At 45.1% G+C, this 24,008-nt stretch overlaps 1 protein-coding gene across 1 annotated transcript in view; it reads left to right on the top strand.

The window, feature by feature from the left end:
* The first annotated feature begins 17,047 nt into the window (after nt 1-17,047).
* Nucleotides 17,048-24,008, top strand: part of arhgap28 (Rho GTPase activating protein 28) — an 83,853-nt gene continuing 76,892 nt past the window's right edge. Inside the window, exon 1 of the mRNA XM_070876982.1 lies at nt 17,048-17,106. Within this exon, the coding sequence (XP_070733083.1) occupies nt 17,102-17,106 (5 nt within the window). The 5' untranslated portion in view covers nt 17,048-17,101. The remainder of the gene's footprint in view (nt 17,107-24,008) is intronic.

A 24,008-nucleotide genomic window follows, 5' to 3' on the forward strand; every position in this document is an offset into this window, starting at 1 on the left:
AGCTGGGGCCCCAACACAGAACCTTGTGGTACCCCACTAGTCACTGCCTGCCATTCTGAAAAGTATCCATTTACTCCTCCTCTTTGCTTCCTGTCTGACAACCAGTTCTCAATCCACGTCAGCACAATACCCCGCCCAATTTGTCCAGGATCGAGTAACCGTTGAGAATCTACATGTAAGATCCATTTTCTCGCCGGGTGGTATTTTCCTTCTTTATGCAATTTTTCGCTAGCGTTATTTGAAGAATCTTCGTGATCTTTTTGGGTGGCAATCCGGCAAAGGTGGGTTTTTGGGAAATTCTAGGTTCTTCCTTTATTTGAGGTACCTGAGACTGCACAACATTCCCAGGCGGATGGGGCTGCAATTTGGTCAAAAACTGCCACCACTGAAAAAACCTGCTATCATAATTTAATTAAGATCTGCGGAAAATTAATCAACTTTTTTTTTAAAATCCGCCCAGCGGGAAAAATCGGTGTTCCATGTGGATTCTCGGCGGAAAACGCGATCCTGGTCAAATTCAGTCATATTCCGTGAAATTTAGTCAGAGGTTGCGAGTTGCAGCTAGGGAGGGGGGGGAAACACACAATATTTAAAAAAAAAATCTGAAAACATTCCTTTTCCAGTGAATCGCCGCAAAAGAATTAAAAAAAAAACTTTCGCTTGCCTCTTTTTTTTTTTTGCAGGGTTTCACACCACTGCCGATTGAAGGGCTGCTCCAGCTGTTTTTTTTCCTGGGTGGTGTTTTTTTTTCAGGAACTACGGAACACCGCTACCACCAATCTCGGGCGGAAGCGTTTTTTTCAGTGTTGCACGCTGACAGTCTGCTCCTCAGCAGTATTTCGAAACCGCTGGCGGAATACCGCCGAAAAACGCGACGGAAATACTGACCAAATTCCAGCCCAGAGTCCCCCCTCAGCTGCTCCTAATCCAGCTCTGTAACTAGCACATGACAGGATAAAATTAATGTGTCCCTCTGTTCCCCTCCACCCCTCTGAGTAAGGTGCCTCCATGAATGTTCTGGTGTGATTTATAGTTATCGTAGATTTATTTATGAAGCATAATTTGTGATAAGTCTGTTGTTTCAAACTGAAAGCAAGCTCTGCTCCCTTGATTGCATTGTTCAATGGGTAAATTGAATTCAGTGGTGGGATACTGAATCACATGGATCAGAAAATGTCCATCTTTAGTTTGTGCTGAGATGGGTGGGTCCTAACTGGGTGAGGGCAGTGTCTGGTGATGCGTCAATTGACCTCAATGTCTGGTTAAAATGCTCAGGGTTTCTACTTCGGATTCTTCTGCAATAGCACCCCCAGCCAATAAAACAGCCCAATCACATTATCCAGTAACTTTCTTGATTTGAAAACTAGAGATAAAAGTTCTGACATCACTTTGTCGCTCTGCACGCGTACCATCAGGCACAAGGCACAAATATTAGAGTTGCAGATTCAAGCAATTCGAACAGGTACTACAGACAGTAGGGGCACAGGAACAGGGCTCCTCCAGATCATCAATGGACGCGAAAAAAAGAAAAACTTGCATTTATATAGCGCCTTTCACGACCTCAGGACATCTCAAAGCACTTTACAGCCAATGAAGTATTTTTGGAGTGTAGTCACTGTTGTAATGTGGGAAACGCGGCAGCCAATTTGCGCACAGCAAGCTCCCACAAACAGCAATGTGGTAATGACCAGATCATCTGTTTTTGTTATGTTGGTTGAGGGATAAATATTGGCCAAAACACCAGGGATAATTCCCCTGCTCTTCAAAATGGTGCTGTGGGATCTTTTGCATCCATACCTGAGCAGGCAGCTGGGGCCTTGGTTTAACATCTCATCCGAAAGACGTTACTGCACCTCTGACATTGCAGCACTCCCTCAGCACTGCACTGGAGTGTCAGGCTGGATTTTGTGCTCAAATTCCTGGTGTGGGACTTGAACCTACAACTTTCTGACTCCGAGGCGAGTGTGCTACCCCCTGGACTGCAGCTGACACTGACACAGGGTGTTCGAGGGCAGGCTGCGGGGCACGATTAACGGCAGAGAAGAGTTGCCACTGTCAGCTGAGAAACGGGTAAGGGGAGAAAATCAGAAGGAATATTGGGGTTGGGGGGAGATCTGGAGTTAATAAACTTAAAGGCAAAGGGATGGCAGAGTCTTTGCACCTGATTATTTTAACATTCAGTTTCATTTTGTGAAAGAACAATGACTGGTGGTGAAAAACAGTTTCAATGTTGCTGCTGAAAGTATCTCGTAGAGAAATCATTGAAATATGGAGAATAATCCTATCCATTAGTGAATTATAAAACAATGTCATTGGCAGCCTCTTAAATTTATGTTTCTGTCCTGAACTAAAGGATTTTGATAGGGTAGATAGAGAGAAACTCTTTCTTCTGGTGGGCAAGACCAGGACAAAGGGGTTATAATCTTGAAATTAGAGCAAAGGCATTCAGGGGTGATGTCAGGAGCACTTCTTTACACAAAGGTGAGTGGAAATATATATCCCCAAAAAGCTGATGAGGCTGGGTCAATTGAAAATGTAAAAACTAAGATTGATTTTTTTTGTTATGTAAGCGTATTAAGAGATATGTAACCAAGGCGGGTAAATGGAGTGGAACTACAGATCAACAAAGATCGAATTGAATGGCGGAATAGGCTCAAGGGGCTGAATGGCTTGCTCCTGTTCCTATGTTCCGAACTCAGCCAATAAAACCCTGGTGGCTTTTTAAAAAAAAAAAAAATTGTTTTGTGCAATTGTTCCACGGATGCAGAAAGTTAATATATTATTCATGCTCTCCATTGTACCGGATACAATCTACATCAGGAGTGTCCAAACTATAGCCCACAATCTGGATGCAGCCCACCTACATGGAACACCACTGTTAGCTCAGTCTATCCCTTCAGTGCCGTTGCTGGCCCCACCACAGTGGCACTTGCTGTTATCATTGAGCACTGCACGATTCTCGTCAGATCGGGGATTCCAGTCGAGTGAGCAGCAGCACGTAATTGTCAGAGCAGCAGGAGGCAGGACCTGGCAGCAGTGCTGTGGAGCTGGGTACTGCTGCACTGACCTTAGAGTGCTAACAGGAAAGGGGGAGGAGGCGGTGGGGGAGAAACTGAGTTTGCAATTGGAGGAGGGGACATCAGCACCAGAATGAATCTAGTGGGGAATAATACCAGTCACAGCTTCAACACACGAGGTCTGTGAGAATGTTCTAAGTTGTTACTTAATACTGCTTCACCTTTTTACATTGCTCGACCAAATACTCTGCTGGTATCTTATTTACTTTAGCCAACACTTCAGCCAGAAGTGCCGAGTGGATGATCCATAATTGGCCTCCTTCTGAGGTTCCCACCATCACCGAAGCCAGTCTTCAGCCAATTCGATTCATTGCACGTGATATCGAGAAACGGCTGAGTGCACTGGATACAGCAAAGGCTATGGGCCCTGGCAACATCCCAACACTAGCCGTGCTTCCAGCCGAGCAGTTCCAGACAGCTATAATACTGGCATCTACCAGACAATGTGGGGCCAAAATTGAGCCCCGCCTCAAACAGGCTGAACCTACCGCTTTTGAAAGTTTTTCTCCGCCCCAGTCCATGGGACGGAGATACTGGAGAAATTCACATCTTTGAATTTTTTTTTGGGCTCGGGGCAGTATTCCAGTCGGCTGCGGAGCGGAGGTGCCCTTCCAGCGGGTCACCCGCCCCGACCAGTCATCAGCGCCGCACTGACTCATCACGGTGTCCCTCCCCTTCAGTTAAAGGGGAAGGCTGCTGCGAACTCTGCAGCCACTACAACGACAAACATGGCCACCAGGGAGGGTTTCAGCCAGGCCAGCGTCCTGGCACCCAAGAGGGTGTGCCAGGCTTTCTGTTGGCAGCCCGGGCGAACCCGCGGCCATGATCATTCGCTCGACCTGGCAGTCGGCCGACAAACAAAATGCCAAAGTGTCGTCTGCAGCCCCACCTCCCCTTTAAGGGCGGCCGCTCCGCCAAGCCGCAGAGAATGTACCGACGGCAAAAGTGGTCTGTGGCACTGACCGGTGGCAGCGTCGCTCCTGTGGGGCAACTGCAGGAAAGGGGAAATTTCGGTAAGGGGTCGGTGTGTGTATGCCACAGCGGGAAAACTGGCGGAGCAGACATCGCTCCAAACCTGAGGAAAGGCAATTAAAAAAATAAATAAAAAAAAAAAAAATGGCAGCCCTTCCACAGAGACTCGCCGGCCATTCTGCACTGACCTCCTAGAAGGGGCCAATTTCGACCCTTGTATGTCCTGTCCAGAAAAAGCAGGACCAATCCAATCTGGCCAGTTACTGCCCCACCAGTCTACTCTCAACCATCAGCAAAGTGATGGAAGGTGTTGTTGACGGTGCTATGAAGTGCACTTACTCACCAATAACCCCTGCTCACCGATTTCCGAAAGGACCATTCTGCTTCAGGGATGGGCAATAAATGCTCGCCTTGCCCATCTCTAAGTGCCCTTGAGAAGATGATGGTGAGCTGCCGCTTTGAACTGCTGCAGTCCATGTGTTGAAGGTACTCCCACACTAGTGCTGTTGGGGAGAGAGTTCCAAGATTTTTTTTACCCAGCAATGATAAAGGAATGTTGATTATATTTCCAAGTCAGTGTTGTGTGAATTGGAGGTAGTCGTGTTCCCATGCACCTGCTGCCCTTGTCCTTCTAGGTGGTTGAAGTCGTGGGTTTGGGAGGTGCTGCCTTTGGTAAGTTGCTGCAGTGCATCTTGTAGATGGTGCACACTGCAGCCACGGTGCACCGGTGGTGGAAGAAATGAATGTTTAAGGTGCTGGGGTGCTGATCAAACTGGATGCTTTGAGCTGGATAGTGTCGAGCTTCTTGTGTGTTGTTTGAGCTGCACCCATTCAGGCAAGTGGAGAGTATTCCATGTTGTGGCACAACAAATTAATGTACCATCTCACTGACAGCCTCACCATACCTCCGTCTCTGTAGAATCTATCGCATCAGTCCATGCCCCATGTACTGGTGCTCCAGTGCTCCACCTCACTGTGCTGTCATTCTGATCTTTCTTTTTAATTGCTGTTGGCATTTTGTATGAAGATGAATTTTTAAAAGCCTGAGCGTGTGTACATTTAGTAATCAAGTATTTATTCGACCTGAAATTCACGTGGGAATATTTTAACGAGGGTATATTGTTACAATAGACTATGTAGAGACTCCCAGAACGACTAGAACCAAGTTATACTGTTGGCTCTGCACCGCTCTGTGGTAATTAAGAGATCTGTGCATGCATGCCTGTTTGCTAACTTTAATACAGTATAATAGTCATTGATTTGAATAGTAACCCAAAGGATCACTTTAAATGCATGATTTCAGCCAAACCCCATGTGTTTTGCTGCTCAGTGCTGCCAGGCACTTTGAGCAGTGGATTAATCAACTACTTTTCCACTCCTTCCATCCCCTCCTTTTGATGTGTTCCCATTAATTTAGCAGCTCAGCCTGTCAACACTGAGCAGTCCAACACACAACTCAAATGTACAACCTGATGTATTCTCTGGAGTTTAGAAGAATGAGAGGTGATTCTGAAGAGGATTGATGGGATCGATGCTGAGAGTTTCTTTCCTCTGGCTGGAGTGTCGAGAACTACGGGGCACAGTCTCCGGATAAGGGGTCAGCCATTTCAGACTGAGATGAGGAAGAATTTCTTCACTCCGAGGGTGGTGAATCTTTGGAATTCTCTAAGAGGGCTGTGGATACGGAATAGTTGAGAACATGCAGGCTGAGCTGGATAGATTTTTGTACTCTGGGGGAAATCAAGGGATATGGAGTCGGACAGGAAAGTGGAGTTGAGGTCTATTCAGCCATGATATTAAATGGTGGAGCAGGCTCGAGGGGCTGTATGACCGACTCCTGCTCCTAATTCTTTGGTTACATAAAAACATAAGGAAAACCTGCACAAGATTCCAATTGGTTTTGTCACTTCAATCTTCTAGAATACCTCATTGGCTGTGAAGTGCATTGGAAGGTTCTGAGGTTGTGAAAGACATTAGTCAGTAATGTATGCCTCCTACAGGCACGTATTGGGGGCGCTCAAGTTCTGGGTTTAGGCATGTGCAAAAACCTGGAACTTGCAATCTGTCAAGAATTCTGTTGACAGATCATCAGCATCCCTGGGAAAAGGGCATCCCTAGGCGGTACTTCTGCCTAGCAAATGTCCTTGAAATTCTATCGCCTGGTACAAGCATGCAGAAAACCTGATTTTTACCAGCGTAAGAGTTTTAAAAATCATTGAAAAAAAAATATTTTATTCATTTAAACATAAACACGTGCAATGTCAGGTTATTTTTTAGCTCCTTTAAAACATTTACATTTATTTTTCAAAAATTTTAAATTTGTTTTAAATGTTTAATTGCATTTAAAAATTAAAAACAAGTTTTAAAAACAATGTATTTGTAATGCTAAATGTTTTTTTTTTTAATATGATCCCCATTCATGCTTATGGGAGTTCCGTACATATGGAATGCCCATAAGCATAAATGGGGATTCCCCCCCCTTTGGTTGGCTGAGCTGGCCCACATGATCCCAGGAATGTTTGCAAACCGCCTGCACCACTGGGGAACGTGGGCCTCTACATATGTCTGCACATAGAGGCCCAGGAGCATGAGTCTTTGTGGATCCTGAGGCAGAAGAAGGTAAGTGTGTAAATTTTTTTTTGTTGGTTGGAGGCATCCGACCGCAAATTCAGGCCGTAATTATATAACTGCATGTTCCCTTTTTTTTTGTTCTCTCCCTTTCTCTCTCTCTCTCTCTCTCTCTCTCTCTCTTCTCTTTTTTCTTTCTTTCTCTCTCTCTCTCTCTCTCTCTCTCCTCTCTCTTTTTCTCTCTCTCTCTTTCTCTCTTTCTCTCTCTCTCTCTCTCTCTCTCTCTCTCTCTGTGTTTGCATCAATGGGAAGCTGAACCTATTTTACATTAACTTAACACAGATGATGTATAAATGGGCCTCTTATTTAACTTGAACACAGAGGTTGTGAACTTTCTACAAACCACCGACAATGCCAAACTATTAATAGGATACCGTATAACGTGGCTAACTTGTGTGACAATTCCATCTGACCAAACTACAGAGAAAAATACCATTGACTGGTTCTATTCTTAGAAAGAAATAGCTAGGCTGACATTAAAAGTAGGATTACTTCCATGTTCATCATCCAGGCTAAAGGTGCGTAATTAACAGTGACAATCCAAAGAATGGGCACAGCTAAGGTCCCAAAGGAGCTTGAAATATTGCTGTAGATTTACTTTAAAACTCCAATAGCCACCATGCAGTGTTTCAAGGATATTCAAAATGCAGCAAGGAGTGATGCAGGCTTTTGATGTACTTTTTTTTTAGGGGAAAGGGGAACTTCACAATAAAAACCGAGATTTAAAAAAAGGATTAACTGGAACACAAACAGAAAGTAAGGGAAATACACAGGTCTGTCAACAACTGATGTTTTGGGAGTGGGCCTTTTCATGAAAGATTTGCACTCAAAACATGACCGTTTTTTTTTCTCTTTACACAATGCATTTTCTTTCTCTATTTCATGATGAAAGTGAAATTGTGCACGGACATCTAAACTATGACAAAGTTAAACACAAAATCCTTTACCTCGAGATCTGATACATGATGAGAATTTAAAGCATGAAATTCCTTTGAACCCAGCCCCAAATTGGTTTTATGCGCCTGATTATATTTCACCAGAATTCACGATCCCCTCTGATATCGTGAAGGGCGGAAAAAAGATAATTTTTTAAAATTGTGAGTGTGAAGTTGCAATCCAATTGGACATTGGTGAAAACCATTTAGAAAATCAATGTGCAGCAGGGATGGGGAAAAAAATTAAGCGTGCTTGGGCCTGACTTTAGCAGCATTTTAGTGTAATTGAACTCAGAGTAGCAGCTGCATTGTAACAGTTATTCTGATTAGATGTAGTGGATCGCATTTAATCTGCTTAGGCTGTTGAAGGACAAAAAGGCCTTGCAGAACAGTGCCTAAAGGGCCAGTGTTTCTGATGAAGTGCTCTTATGTTAAGGAAACGGTTTAGTGGAGCCCATGGGAGCCGAGGCCAAATCTTTTTGATTAAAGCCGAGGTCTGAAAGGACGTGAAGTGTGCATTATAAAAGCGGCTCAAATGGAGAGAGCTTCACTTTGCTGCAACAGTTCTGACTGTGACTGTAAAGAAGGTTTGTGTTTTGGTCAGTTTCAACTTTGTTTGGTATATGAATTGTGGGAATTTTATATTGAGGATTAATTCATTGTGGAAAATGTTGATTGGTTATTGTATTGCTAATTGCATTAAAAATGTAGCAGGCTTTTCCTAGAGTAGCTCATATTAATTGTCTTCTTGGCAGTTTCCTGTATTATCTGTGTGCAAAGAGTTTTAAAGATTTTAAATATTTTAAGTGGAATATTACAAGGGGTGTCGCAGTTGAGGTGGGCTGGGTGCTCTTTACCTTTCCTTCATTATTCATGGGTTATATGTAACCTTTAGAGCTGCTGACCGAGGACTGTGTGCAAAGTTAAAGCACATGGGATTGGGGGTAGTGTGCTGACGTGGATTGAGAACTGGTTGTCAGACAGGAAGCAAAGAGTAGGAGTAAATGGGTACTTTTCAGAATGGCAGGCAGTGACTAGTGGGGTACCGCAAGGTTCTGTGCTGGGGCCCCAGCTGTTTACATTGTACATTAATAATTTAGATGAGGGGATTAACTGTAGTATCTCCAAATTTGCGGATGACACTAAGTTGGGTGGCAGTGTGAGCTGCGAGGAAGATGCTATGAGGCTGCAGAGTGACTTGGATAGGTTAGGTGAGTGGGCAAATGCATGGCAGATGAAGTATGATGTGGATAAATGTGAGGTTATCCACTTTGGTGGTAAAAACAGAGAGACAGACTATTATCTGAATGGTGACATTAGGAAAAGGGAAGGTGCAACGCGACCTGGGTGTCATGGTACATCAGTCATTGAAGGTTGGCATGCAGGTACAGCAGGCGGTTAAGAAAGCAAATGGCATGTTGGCCTTCATAGCGAGGGGATTTGAGTACAGGGGCAGGGAGGTGTTGCTACAGTTGTACAGGGCTTGGTGAGGCCACACCTGGAGTATTGTGTACAGTTTTGGTCTCCTAACTTGAAGGACATTCTTGCTATTGAGGGAGTGCAGCGAAGATTCACCAGACTGATTCCTGGGATGGTGGGACTGACCTATCAAGAAAGACTGGATCAACTGGGCTTGTATTCACTGGAGTTCAGAAGAATGAGAGGGGATCTCATAGAAACATTTAAAATTCTGATGGGTTTAGACAGGTTAGATGCAGGAAGAATGTTCCCAATGTTGGGGAAGTCCAGAACCAGGGGTCACAGTCTAAGGATAAGGGGTAAGCCATTTAGGACAGAGATGAGGAGAAACTTCTTCACCCAGAGAGTGGTGAACCTGTGGAATTCTCTACCACAGAAAGTAGTTGAGGCCAATTCACTAAATATATTCAAAAGGGAGTTAGATGAAGTCCTTACTACTCGGGGATCAAGGGGTATGGCGAGAAAGCAGGAATGGGGTACTGAAGTGCATGTTCAGCCATGAACTCATTGAATGGCGGTGCAGGCTAGAAGGGCTGAATGGCCTACTCCTGCACCTATTTTCTATGTTTCTATGTTGGCCGGCGTGGACATGATGGGCTGAAATGGCCTCCTGCGCTGTAAATTTCTGTTTCTATGTAGCTAAATGATTTATTGGAGTTGGAAATCTTTAGTATGAAATTTGTTTTGTTATCCTAATGTAGAGGGATATTTGGGAGTTTGTTTTTCCTGCTGGATCCAATTGGATATTTGAATTGACTTTTGGGACAAGGTTGAAGTATTCATGGTGTGATATCAATGAAATAAAGAGAACGAGCTAAGAGGGAAGAGTACATGTTGTGGAGCACCCACTTGCTCTCAACTGCTACCTCACTGCTTCCAATGCTTCCCATCGTACCGAGGAGATCGAGTCTGTTTTAATATCCATTCAATTTGAATGAAAAGAAAAAACAACTTGCATTTATAGAGCGCCTTTCACGACCTCAGCGTCCCAAAGTGCTTTACAGCCAATTAAATACTTTTGAAGTGTAGTCACTGTTGTAATGTGGGAAACGTGGCAGCCCATTTGTGCACAGCAAGCTCCCACAAACTGCAATGTGGTGATGACCAGATAATCTGTTTTTGTTATGTTGATTGAGGGATAAATATTGGCCAGGACACTCCCCTGCTCCTCTTCAAAACAGTGCCATGGGTTCTTTTACATCCCCCAGAACAGACAGGGCCTCCATTTAATGTTGAGTCCGAAAGACGGCACCTCCGACAGTGCAACATTCCCTCTGCACTGCACTGGAGTGTCAGCCTAGATTTTTGTGCTCGTGTCTCTGGAGCAGGACTTGAACCCACAACCTTCTGACTCCGAGGCGAGGCTGCTACCAACTGAGCCACAGCGGACACTGTTTGAATTTCAAGTACATTATGATTTGAATCTGGAAAGCTCCTGTGTGGTAATGTTTACATACATATGTGTAAGACTTGCCACTAGGAGGTGCACCTGTGAGACCCGAGGGTCACCTGCACACCCTGGGCAAGCAGGTATAAAAAGCAATCTACCATGCTGTCTCCTCACCCTGGAGTTACAATAAAGAGACCAAGGTCACAGCAGTTTGAGCTTAAGATATACAGTCTTGGGGTTAGTCTAAACATAACAGTTCCATTTTAGCATTGGTTGATGATTATCAAAAATAGTTTGATGCTTCTGATTGTTCCCAGGAAATCTCTAAAATTGGGCATTTTATTGCCTTTAAAAATAAATCTTGCTATTTTTTCTAATTTGAGTTGGGGGTGAACCTGTAAGAATGTCAGGAATGCACAGTAATTCAGTGCTGTCAATAAGATGTCTGATGGAAACACTGTGCTAACCTCTGTCGAAAGTGAATAGAATTGCCTTAAATGTGCCACAATTATATATATTTTGAATGTCACTGAAGTAACTCTACAGTCAGTTATTTAAATCTTCAAAAAAGAGCTGGATGTTTTTTGAATGGGCTGGAGGTTCTGGAATTGGTTATAAAGTGAAATGGTGAAATATTCCACTGGGTCACATGATTACTGTCTTGTTGAAGCTTGGAGGTGGGAGTGTCAGTGGAGGCCAGCAGGTCAAGGTTGAATAGTGGAGATGTAAGCACTGATGAATAACCTGGATTGTTTTTCAGAATCAGTATTTATAGTGTATTAAATGACTGGGGAAGAATGCACAATAGGATAGATATGTGGAAGGAGAAGGATTCATGGATCAAGTGGTCTTTTCTTCTTCCATTCCTAAGGATGTTGGGGCTCAAAGAAGGCAGTCAAAAGCTTGGGGCAAAATGTCATTGCTAAAGTAAACCTCTAGATCCACTCCTCATCAAAGGTGCAAACAAACTTCAATTGTTCCATTTGGAGATCCCAGTCCTGGATTTTACACTGCTGTATTTATGGGTAGGTAGATAAGTGCCAGCTCCCACTGGAAGTGAACCTTTGCCATGTTGGGAAAAAAGATCAGGTAGACAATTGGGTTTAACTCATTTCAAGTTAATGTGAATAAAAACTCTTGTATTTTTAGTACCTTGCCATATCTTCACGTCCCAAAGTGCCTCACCTTTAATGAGTTACTTTTGAAGGATAGTCTCTTCTGCTATTAGACTTGTGCACAGCAAGTTCCCAGAAACAGCCTATCTGCAGAATGATGTATGTGCTTGGACTGTGAGTATCAGTGGGCTATTCTCCGTGCAATTATCATTTGCTATCGGCTTGTATAGAATTTTATCATTTAAAGTGTCAATATAATCAGGAGGGGTGGGTAGGAGTGGAACTTGAAGTGCAGTAACCTGCAGGGTTACGGACCTAGAGCTGGTAATTGGGATTAGACTGGATGACCTTTGTTGGACGGCGCAGATATAATGGTAAGTTCTGCAGGGAATAGAATACGGCCAGGGTGATCTCCTAGACTAGTTTCGATTGCCCGGAGAGGAATTTTCCCAGATTTTTTTCTCCCTAAATTGGCCTGGGTTTTTATCTGGTTTTTGCGCCTCCCAGGAGATCACATTGCTCCGGTTGGGGTGGAGTGTAGAATGTTTTGGTATAAGGGGTGTCGCAGTTGTGGTGAGGCAGATTGGTTGGGCTGGGTGCTCTTTGCCTTTCCGTCATTGTTCATAGGTTTATATGTAACCTTTAGGGCTGCTGACCAAGGGCCGTGTGGCTCTGTCGGCCGGAATGGCCTCCTCCTGCGCTGAGAATTTCTGTTTCTATGTAGGTGGCGGTACTAGGAACATCTGGACTGTGGCTGGAGTTTCCAGCTGAATACATTTACTTATTTGGCAGGAACTAATGTAACAAGGCAGATACAAGTTATCATTTATTTCCCCTGAATTTCTCAGAAATCAGTTGAGTTATCCACTGAGGTGTTTCTCAGAGTTTACAGGCACGCTTGATTTTTAAAAATTGTTCACATTCCAGGAACAAATCACCAACAAGGCCAGCATTTATTGCCCATCCCTAATTGCCCTCGAAGGTGATGGTGAGCCGCCTTCTCGAACCGCTGCAGTCCATGAGGTGAAGGTATTCCCATAATGCTGTTGGGGAGGGAGTTCTAGGATTTTGACCTAGCGACGATGAAGGAACGGCGAACCACTTGATTCCAGCCAGGAAACGAGTCTTTCTGAAATCATGGCTGCCTGCTAGTCATGCAGGGCATACTGGAAAGTTCAGACTGCCATGTATCGGCTGTGGCAACACCTATTTTCACTCTGCCTTTAGTAAGCTTTGTGTATTCTTTCCTTGTTTATGTATTTTACCTTGCCCCTCTCCACATGGGAAAACATCTGGGCTCTACTTAATAGCACGGCTAAGACTGGAGGATTGCTGTGTGTGGAGTTGCTGAGGCTCAATCGATGTCCTACACCCTTTCGCAGCCCAACACTGGCTGTGATTTTACCCCCAATATTCACCCTTTTTCTCCTGAAGACACTGGGGTCAAAATTCAGGGTCCGGATAAGGCCCGTTACCACCATTTTGTGGCGGAATCGAGTGGCCGTCGCTTTGCAGTCCATTGGCCGCCACGATCCAACTTCACCTCGGCGATTTTTCTCTGGCGGTTCCCACCTCTGCCACACTGCTGCTGACCACACTGCTGCCCACCGCCCCAAGCGCATCATCAAAGCGTGCAGCGCTGCTCTCCCGCACCTCTGCCCCACTCCGGCACCTAAACAAATCCACGAGCCGCCGCGCGGTGCCTCCGCCAGCTTTTTCTGTCGGTGCACCTTGCTTTTTGTGTGTGAACCACGGCAGGGAGGGTGCCCTGCCGCGGCCGCCATGTTTTTTTTTGACGGCCAACTTCCCGATCGGCCGGACAATTATGGCCCCGGGTTCGGCAACAGTCAGTCTCTTGGGTGCCAGGCCGCTGGCCCGGCTGAAGCCCTCCCTGGTGACCAGTGGCCGAACCCAAAAAATCGCTGATTCTCTCCCCTTTAAATGAGGGGAGACGTGATGACGCACACGCGGCGCGCTGACATCACCGCAGCGGCGGAGACTCCGTCCCACCTCAACTTCCGCCCCTCACCAGTACTTCCGCTCCCATTATGGACCGGCTTCTGGTCCGTTCCAAAAAAATTGCCAAAGAGGTGAAAATGGATCAAGAGTCTGCCTTGTCGGACCCGATGGTGGTAACATCTTTTTAAAAAAATAAATAAATAAATTCGGTGCGCCAGCTTCCTGGCGGGCCTGAATTTCAGCCCCTCTGACTCTTGCTGGGGGTTTGGCTCTACACCCTCTAGCTGTCATCCTTTGCATCTCCGGGTATGAGTCTACACTGAGTGCTGTTAAACTATTCAAATGTAGGGAACACCATGGCCTGTTCCTGCCCTCGCCCAATATCTGTACACAAGCCCTTTCCGGCAAGGATCACCCTAGGTCAGCAAGAGACATTTTTGAGTGTGTCTCTCTCTTTCCCCTATCCCTAGCTGAAAGGCACTAAATGCAATCGCCTGTCATTAAACACAATGGGGGGGGGGGGAAAATTGCGGTTGGAAGCTTTCTGTGGATGAACACCTCCGACCAAAAATGTTTTAACGAAAATACCTGGTGGTCCCGGAGAAACGTAGGATTGTGCTCGGAGGCCCAGTTTCGCAGTCCAGCGTACGGGAACATGTCTTCCAGGATTGTAAGCACCTGGACCATCAATCACTAATATTCTCATTCATCGTAATGGGAGTTCCAAGCTCCCATTAATATCAATGAGAACACTCCTAAAATCAAATAAAACACCAACATAAATTGTTTTTAAATTTCACTTTTCAAAAAAATGAACAAAAAATTAAATGTTAACCTTTTTTGAAATTGAAAAGTTTCAGTAGTTTAAAGAAAAACTTGCCTTCATACGGAGTTTTTAATATAAAAATAAGTAACATTTAATTTTTATGTTTTAAAACTCTTGCGCTGTTAAAAGTAGGCTATATGTCTGCTTTTACCAGGTGTAAGAGTTTGAAGGACATTCGCTGGGCAGGAGTTGGCCAAATAGCCTAAATCTCCGTCTGGGAATGTCCTTCCTGCGGGGATGCGTGCGATCAGACAACAGGAATTTGCGAGGCCTCTTCGGGTACGTGTGCACCTTGCATACAGAGTGGCCGCAATTTTTGGCATTATCGCTCTCTGGTCACTTTGTCAGAGCGATAACTCGCCTTGTGAAGAGAGCACTCTGTTAGACGAGAATTCCTTTAACAAAAGCCTGAAAGGATGCGGCAGGCATGGTAGAAAAACAGATTCCTGTTTTCAAATAATAACTGTACTGTGCGACTCTACTTCCTCGTAATTGGGTTTGTGTGAGCTTTAGTGCAGTAGTCAAATGACACATTTTCCAGCTCCACTTTGATCCCATTGCTGCGATGTGGAAATAAATGTCCAAAAGAATTGTGACTAAAAGGGCCAATATGGTCCTTTTCTCATTTGCTTGTTTGATCTTGATTTATACTGGTGCTGCAGGAAAAAAACTCTGTTGGGTGGAAAGGCCCAGTGCTGAATGGAGGCCCTGTCCTTCAACAGATACAGACACAGTGATGCCCCAACTCACGACAAGATACAGATACAATGATCAGTTACACTATTTTAATGACACACAAAACATCTTTTTTTTAAAATACTTTAACAGTGTTAGTGGTATTTTAAAAAAAAAAATACTTTTACATTTTTTAATTATTTAACTCTTTACATTATTTAAGGCATTATAAAATAAAGGGTACAATTCTAAAGGGGGTGCGTGAAGAGAGACCTGGGGGTGTATGTGTACAAATCGTTGAAGGTGGCAGGGCAGGTTGAGAAAGCGGTTAGAAAAGCTTATAGTTTCATAAACAGAGGCATAGAGTACAAAAGCAAAGAAGTTATAATGAACCTTTTATAAAACACTGGTCTGGCCTCAACTGGGCACTGCACTTTAGGAAGGATGTGAAGGCCTTAGTGAGGGTGCTGAAAAGATTTGCAAGAATGGTTCCAGGGATGAAGGACTTCAGTTACATGGATAGACTGGAGAAGCTAGGGTTGTTCTCCTTGGAGCAGAGATGGTTGAGAGGAGATTTGATAGAGGTGTTCAAAATCATGAGGGGTCTGGACAGAGTAGATGGAGAGAAACTGTTTCCATTGGCAGAAGGGTTGAGAACCAGAGAACACGTGATTGGCAGAAGAACCAAAGACGACATGAGGAAAAACTTCTTCATGCAGCGAGTGGCTCAGATCTGAAATGCACTGCCTGAAAGGATGGTGGAGGCAGATTCAATTGGGGCTTTCAAAGGGGAATTGGATAAGTACCTGAAGGAAAATAAATTGCAGGGCTACGGGTGGGGGAGTGGGACTAGCTGAAGTGCTCTTGCAGAGAGCAGAAATTGCTCGTCTGACCGAATGGCCTCCTTCTGTGCTGCATCCATTCTATGATTCTAACTAGTTAATAGATTGAAAAACTGTTGAGAGGGAATGAGGGGGTCCCTTGTATAATCCGTATTGGACGTCAACAAGGTCTAGGTCGGTGATTTGGAGCGTGGGCAGGAGCGGCAAGGTTGGGGCGCAGGAGCGACGAGTGATCATGGAGCGACGTGATCAGGGCCCAGGAGAGGCGAGAGCACGGGCCAGCCCACACTGCAATATGTGTATGCACTAGGTCCGTGCAACAGAGCTGGTCTCCAGTCGTCTTGGTTAATCCTTGCCACTGGACCAAGACCTAGCTCTGAAGCCCGTGTGGTGGCTGGTGTGCAACGGCCACCACATGTTTTTGAAAAAAAAACATGCACAGGCATCTTCCACCCTTCAGGATGTAGTTTGGGATCTGAAATAGTCGGTCCTTTATTGAAACATTGATCCCTAACCTGTGAACTTATCCCTTTTTGGTGTGGAAACAAGTCATCCTCTATACAAGGTGTTATGCTCATAATAAAGGATGAAACTGAGTACTGTAAGCAATGAGTAAGTGTGACCTTAGCTCCTTTTAATTAGACTCGAGTGCAGGTACTGCGTGGGAGGCCTGCTTATATACAGTGCTCCAAGGGATGCTGGGATCCCTTGGGACTCCAACAGGTCGTCCCTCTGGTGGTGGTGTGATACAGGTTGCCAAGGGTTAAATACATAAAACAATGATGAGTGAAATATTAAGACTGAACGTTCTCTCTCTCCCATTTTTATATTACAGAACTGCTTGAAGCAGATGCAGTTCTCTTGTTTTCTGATGCCATTTACTCTGCGGGCATAACATAGAAACAACGCGGTCATTTGAACAGTCACACTCGTGGCTTTCACTTCTGGCCTCTCGTCTATCCCTGCCGGTTGGCCAAGATTTTACAGATGAGCAGTATATGAAAACCAGGTTGTTGGCCCACAGGACTGAGCTGAGCACTCCACCCTTGCACAGCCGCAATAAGCAGTAGCATGTGCCTCTGCCAGCAGCCTTTTCATTACCCACTGCTGTAGAGCAGAGGAGCTCCACTTCAGCATGTTCCCATCTCCTCGCCTCTCCAGCTCGCTCTGCTCCTCTCCTCTCTGGAAGTGAAGGCGGCAAAGATGAAGTAAGTCAAACAGTGAAATGGTCAGGTGAGGTCCAACTTTGGTATTGAACCTGTAGATTGTGAAAGGTGGGGGAAGACTGATTGGGAATTTGTTGTTTAGAGTCCCGAGTATGAGTGACATGCTACCGCAGTGTGTTGCTGCCCCTGATCCTGTCATTAAGTGATCATTTTTAGAACTTGAAGAAAGAAATCAGCGGTTAAATGACCGAGTTAGATGAAGTAGGGTTGGGAGGAGGCTGTGTGAAGCATGAACACCAGCACAGACCTGGTGGATGACTGGCCTGTTTCTGTGCTGTAGATTCTATGCAAATTATCGTTTCTGGCTTTTGAGACCTCCGTGACTAAGTCAGATAATTAAAAAACATTAGCCTTCAAATTACACTGAATATTAGCTTATGAATGATTGAAATTCCTCTCAGCCAATTTAACTGAGTCATTAACCAGTTTAAGTTAAATATAGATGAAAGTGTTCGTGTGCCAATATTCACGATGTAATTTTTATGCTCATGGAGTTTCTGAACATTTATCTCGCATATTTCTACACCCCACATAACATGTCATGGTGCAGTGTATCTGGATTGTATTTTTGTGTTTATAATGGATGCCTTCCTCTCCTGAAGACAGTGAGTCATGTTGGAATTGAGTCCCATGGAGACGCTGGCGTCTTTCTGGCACAGCGCTCCGGCACTTGCTCTTCAAGTGGGAGCCTAGACAGTTGGAGTTGGCAGAGCAGACTATTTGACTGCAGTGGCCGTCAAAACTGAGTCTGTTTTTTTTTTTTCTTCCCCCCCCCCCCCCCTCCGCTTGTTCGAAGAGGTCATTGGATTGCAATCGGGAGAGGAATCCCAGGCTGATCACTAACTCCCTAGCCCTGGAAATACAGATACCAATTTAGTGCTCTTGCCATTGCCCCGACTGAAGTCATTGTTCTATTTTTACATCACGAGAAATGAAAAGGAGACACTATTGCCCGGTGTCTCAAGCCGCAAGCATTAAATCTGTCACGGATTGTAGACTGAATGTGCTGATATTTGTTAGCCAGTCTGCAGGGTTGTTCACACAATAGTGAATGGGATACTTTGAGGGTGTGCTGGAGGGAAGGAGCTATCATGATGATGATCTTGCAGCTGCCCATGCGGGTGTCTGAAATAACTGCCCAGATAACCATTCCTTCCCCACCAGGGCACTCTAAATTCTACTGTCTGCATTCTAAAGGCATGAGACTGAAAGAGCGGCATTTGACACGCCTGCATTCTTCTCGTATCATTTCTTCACTAACTCTTCAAGGAAAGTCACCATTGTGTGTTTTCATGGAGTACAATAGACATGGGACAAGTAAACAGGTTGATGTCCTGGAGTAATTTTGAACTCTGGGCGATAATTGAATTGAGCGCCCATCTCCTTGGAGCATAGAAGGTTGAGAGGAGATTTGATAGGTGCTCAATCATTAGGGGTCTGGACAGAGTAAATAGAGAGAAACTGTTCCAGAAGGGCTGAGAAACACACATCGTGGATTTAAGGTGATTGGCAGAAAATCCAAAGGTGACATGATGAAACATGTGAGTCACTTGTAAACAGGTTGACGTCCTGGGTAATTTAACACTGGGCGATGGGGTAAAATGGGTAATCTTGAATTGATTGCCCATTATACAGTACAGCCGATTTTCCTTTCTAATGGAGTGAAAGGGAGAGCGAGCGTGGCGTACAATGAACGGCCAATTTGATATTGCCCATTTTACACCATCACCCCAAATTTCCCCCCCCTGCCCCATGTGCTGTATGTATACATGCTGTGATATTGCTGCATCCCATCATCATAGGTGGTCCCTCGTATCGAGGATGACTTGCTTCCACGCCAAAAAAGGATGAGTTCACAGGCGTTTCAATAAAGGACCTAATATTCCAGGTCCCGAGCTACATCGTGAAGGGTGGAAGATGCCTGCACGTGGACTTTTGACGTGATGGCCGTTGCACACCAGCGAGCTTGACCAAGCTAGATCTTGGTCCAGTGGCGAGGGGTTAACCAAGACGACTGGAGACCCGCTCTGCCGCACAGACCTAGTACGCACACACGTCGCAGTGTGGGCTGGCCCGTGCTGCCGTTGGGCCCTGCACTCGCTCCTCTCCTGGGTCCCGATCACATTGCTCCACAATCACTCGCCACTCCTGCTGTACCTGCCCGCGCTCCAATCACCGACCTGGATTTGTCAGCATCTGTCAGCCTGGTAAAGGATACTATGAAAGAGGTTTGGATGCTCAGTTGGGTGTTGAGGGATGGGATTTTATCATCTCTTTTCTCGCTGTTGCTCTGTCGCAAGGACATGGTAATGGGACAATTAAAGAAGCAAAAGCTGGGTTTAGAGGAGGTGTAAATGGGAATAGCAGAATCGTCATCAACTGCCGTGCCAGAAAAATGGGGGCAGAGTTTTGGAGGACTAGGACTATATATTCTCCTGCCATAAACTGTGTTATACTTTAATGTCCAAATTTAAATATTTTTATGACTCACTTTCACATCAGTGCACTTTTCATCTACTTCCAAAAATAGCAGAAAAGTTCATACACAACCGAAGGTTAACGGAACCTTCCCACAACATGAGGGAATTCTTTATACATGTGTGTAATTTATAGTAGCATGCGCCTCTCCCAATCACTAACTGACTCTAAGGTTGACGTGTGGGGTAACTACAAAATAACAGAATATTGTTGTTACCACTCTCCTAGCTTCTAACACAAGATTCACAAAGTAGAGAAATTAAGGTGCTGACTCTTGGAATATAGTTCCATGGACACCTGTCCGCCAGTAGCCAACTGGTCATTGTGAAGCATAAACAAGTGCCTGCAGGCTACTTGGCTGGTGTCAGCTGTGGCTCAGTGGGTAGCACTCGCCTCTGAGTCAGAAGGTTGTGGGTTCAAGTCCCACTCCAGGCACACACAATCCAGGCTGACACAGGGAATGCTGCACTGTCGGAGGTGCCATCTTTCGGATAAGGCGTTCATCCGAGACCCGTCTGCCCCCTCCAGTGGAAGTAAAAGATCCCATGACACTATTTCGACAAAGCGCTGGGGAGTTATCCCCGGTGTCCTGTCCAATATTTATCCCTCAATCAACATAACAAAAATACAGATTATCCGGTCATTGTCACATTGCTGAAGTCACTGGTTAGTGGTGAGGAGTCGATGGTTAGCAGTGAGAAGTGGAATTGAGGTTGACTATTGTGGCCCACAGGGATCAGCATATACTGGAGATGGAACCGGGACCATTACCATCTGTATAACTCCGTTTCACACCATGCAGTGCATTTACCATCATCGTAGGCAGGAGGGAAAAAAACTTGAGGAATAAATAACAATTTAACAGTAAAAGAATTTACAACAGACTTATGACCTCAAGGAAGTTGCCATTTTAATATTTTCTGAGCTCTATAATCTAATGAGTTGCTATAGAAACTGAATACGCATTCCAGGCAGCGCAGAGTATCTCAAGGTCGGGAAATCGCAATATATTGGTCAGGGGTGCCGTGGTGATTTATAATAATTGGGGTACCTTTTATTGTCTGTCGCAGTTACTTTGCTTTCTCTTGGAACATTGCAATGAACAACTGGTGGGAATGTTTCTATTTATAAAGGCGGTTCCTCAAAAAAGGTTACACGTGTTGAGCCTGCATCGCACAATGTAGATCACGCTGGGCATTCAGACTGTCTGAATTCAAGAAACCCGAGGCTGAGAGTTGGGAAAAACGGGAGAGCGACTGTGGAGAAGGGGTGTGTGCATGTAGTATGTCTGCATCTGTGTGTCTATGCATGCGGTGTGCATTGTGTATCTGAAAAAAGACTTGCATTTTCATAGCGCCTTTCACGACTACCGGACATCCCAAAGCGCTTTACAATAATGAAGTACTTTTTGAGTCACTGTTGTAATGCAGAAAACGTGCTAGCCAATTTGCAAACAGCATTGTGGCCAGATAATCTGTTTTAGCGATGTTGATTGAGGGATAAATATTGCCCAGGATACAGAGGTTAACCCCCCTGCTCTCCTCCAAAATAATGTCTTGGGATCTTTTACGTCCACTTGAGAGAGCAGACGGGGCTACGGTTTAATGTCTCAAAAGACACCACCTCTGCCAGTGAAGCACTCCTTCAATACTGCACTGGAGTGTCAGACTAGATTTTTGTGCTCAAGTCTCTGGAGTGGGACTTGAACCCACAACCTTCTGACTCAGCCACTGAGCCGCAGATGACACTGTCGAGTCGAAATTCAGGTGCACCAGAAAGCTGGTGCACTGATGAGTTTTTAATTAGTACTCACCACTGGAACTCCTGGTGCAGTAAGTAGATCTATTTTTAGGACAATGAATTTTTTTTCCAAGTCCTACATAATGGATCATAATGGGGGCAGGCCTTGGACTCAAAGCCAGGCTGACTGGCTGAAAATGGGTTGGTTGAGCCGTCTGCCGCTGTCAATCAACATGGTGATATCACAGCGTGTGTGCATCACCACGTGCTCTCTCCTCCATTAAAGAGGAGAGATTGTATCATTTTTTAACTTTTGGCCACTGGGCCACCAGGGAGGGTTTCGGCTGGGCCAGCGGCCTGGCACCCAAGAGGAGGTGCCAGGCTGCCCATTGGCGGCCTGGCCGAACCCAGAGGGGCAAGTATTTGTCGGCCGATCAAGTTTTTAGAGGGTTCACCGGCAGAAAAACCTGCCGGGGGCAGTGTGAGGCGGGGATTATCGGATCAAGCTGAAAACGGTTGGGTATGCATATATTTTATTTAAATTTGGCGGTGCATCTACTTGGGCAGGATGGGGTCCAGGCTGAAAAATCCTCGACCTGAATTTTGATCGGGTTGGCCTGTTGACCCCAAAGCAGCAACCATTCGATTTTTAGGAATGGCTGCCACAAACAGGCTCTTTGAGGCCCTTAATTTCGGCCTGTGTGTCATAGCTCGGTGTGTGCGCACGTTGTGTGTTTTGAGATGGAATTAAACAGGCGGACTGAGGGGATCAATAGAAATGAGGAGTGGAAGTGAGGGAAGAGAGCGGAACGAAAGGATGTGTTTCATGTGGATATGTTAAGCATGGTCAAAGTTGCATACAAGTTGCTTTTGCATATAGAGTAAGGGGAAGGAAGCTTGTACATCTGGTAATGTATAACTAGTCGGGCAGTGTTGCTACTGATTGACCCACCAATACAAGGACACAGCTGTAGTTCTTGGCTTGTCTTGTTACTGAGGCAGCAGCATGCTACTGCTCCTGCAGAAACCACCACGGAAACACTCCGAGCAACAGAATAAATGAAAACTTTCTTTAAAAAAAAAAATAAATAAATAAACATTTTTAATAGTTTTTTTTATGATTGCGCTCAGTGGGTAGATGTCCTGCCCAGTGTGGAACCAAGGCAGAAAGTCCCAGGTTCAACCCCCCCGCCCCCCCCCCCCCCCCCCATCTGTACTGGGTTAACTGGTGTCAGTGGGAGGGTAACAATGATGCTACACGTCCCTCGGTGCTCTTCGCTCAGAGTGGAAATGAAATCGGCCAGAGTTGGTGCTCCTGCTTGTGGGGTGAGGGCAGGACCAGGTTTTGCGGTGAAGACCCATTGCTAAAATAGCCTGCCAGCACTCGGCTCACTAGTGAAGTGTGGACACTGGGAATGAGGTACCGTTAGGCAGCTGTACCCATGGAGCCCTGGCCTGCGAGGGAAAAAGTGTCTTCAGGCAGTGAGGAGCAACAATTGGGACAAGTGATGTGCAGTGTCAAACAAATCATTTAACGTTCGCCAAATAAACAAAGGGACAGATCGAGAAGTTGGTGAAAGAGGAGAAAGACTTGCATTTATATAGCGCCTTTCATGACCACTGGACGTCCCAAAGCACTTTACAGCCAATGAAGTACTTTTTGAAGTGTAGCCACTGTTGTAATGTGGGAAATGTGGCAGCCTCTTTGCGCACAGCAAGCTCCCACAAACAGCAATGTGATAAGAACCAGATAATCTGTCACGGAGGCAGCAGGGAGAGCGATTGAGAAGGTGGGAAGAGTGGAGATGACAAAGGGATAAAGAGAAAAGGTAGCAAGTGATAGAGAAGTGGGCAGAGAGAAGGCAGTAAAGGGACAAAGTGAACAAAGACCGAAAAATATCAAATCAAAGGTAAATGGGTGGAAAATCTACCTTGTAGGTTCTCATTATTTTAGCTGTGTTTAACTGCAAGAAGACTAGCAAAATGAATTGAGTACCCAAGGAGGGAGTCGATCAGAAATGAAAGATGAGCAGTAGGTTGCAAATGTTATGGATAACGCACATTTCCTGCATACTACACATTTTTGCTGCCCTGGTCACTTTTTTTTTTCTTGGATCAAACATCATGCATGAAAAAAATTAAGTTTAATTGTTTCAGTGGTTTTCTTGCTACAGACTGGTGTTGTGACTGTTTTGTGAGGTGTGTGTGAGTGAGCAAAATAACCCTGGCAAAACAAACTACATGTGGACAGGACGATGAGTGGGGGAATTCTGAGAAAAGGCAAGAACATAAGAAATAGGAGCAGGAGTAGGCCATACGGCCCCTCGAGCCTGCTCCACCATTCAATAAGATCATGGCTGATCTGATCATGGACTCAGCTCCACTTCCCCGCCTGCTCCTCATAACTCCTTACTCCCTTATCGCTCAAAAATCTCTCTCTGTCCGCCTTAAATATATTCAATGAGCCAGCCTCCACAACTCTCTGGGGCAGAGCATTCTACAGATTTACAACCCTCTGTCTGCCACTGGAAGTGGATGTGCAATGCTCTGTGCTGAGTTGAAAAAAGTTACAGAAATCATTTTATTAAATGATTAAGTTCAAAGCTCTGATGTGTCACCATGGATTTTTGTGATGTGTAGTTTAGAGGGAGATTTTGAGGCATTTG

The sequence above is a fragment of the Pristiophorus japonicus genome, chromosome 1 (genome assembly GCF_044704955.1).
Source record: "Pristiophorus japonicus isolate sPriJap1 chromosome 1, sPriJap1.hap1, whole genome shotgun sequence".
Classification (NCBI taxonomy): domain Eukaryota; kingdom Metazoa; phylum Chordata; class Chondrichthyes; family Pristiophoridae; genus Pristiophorus; species Pristiophorus japonicus.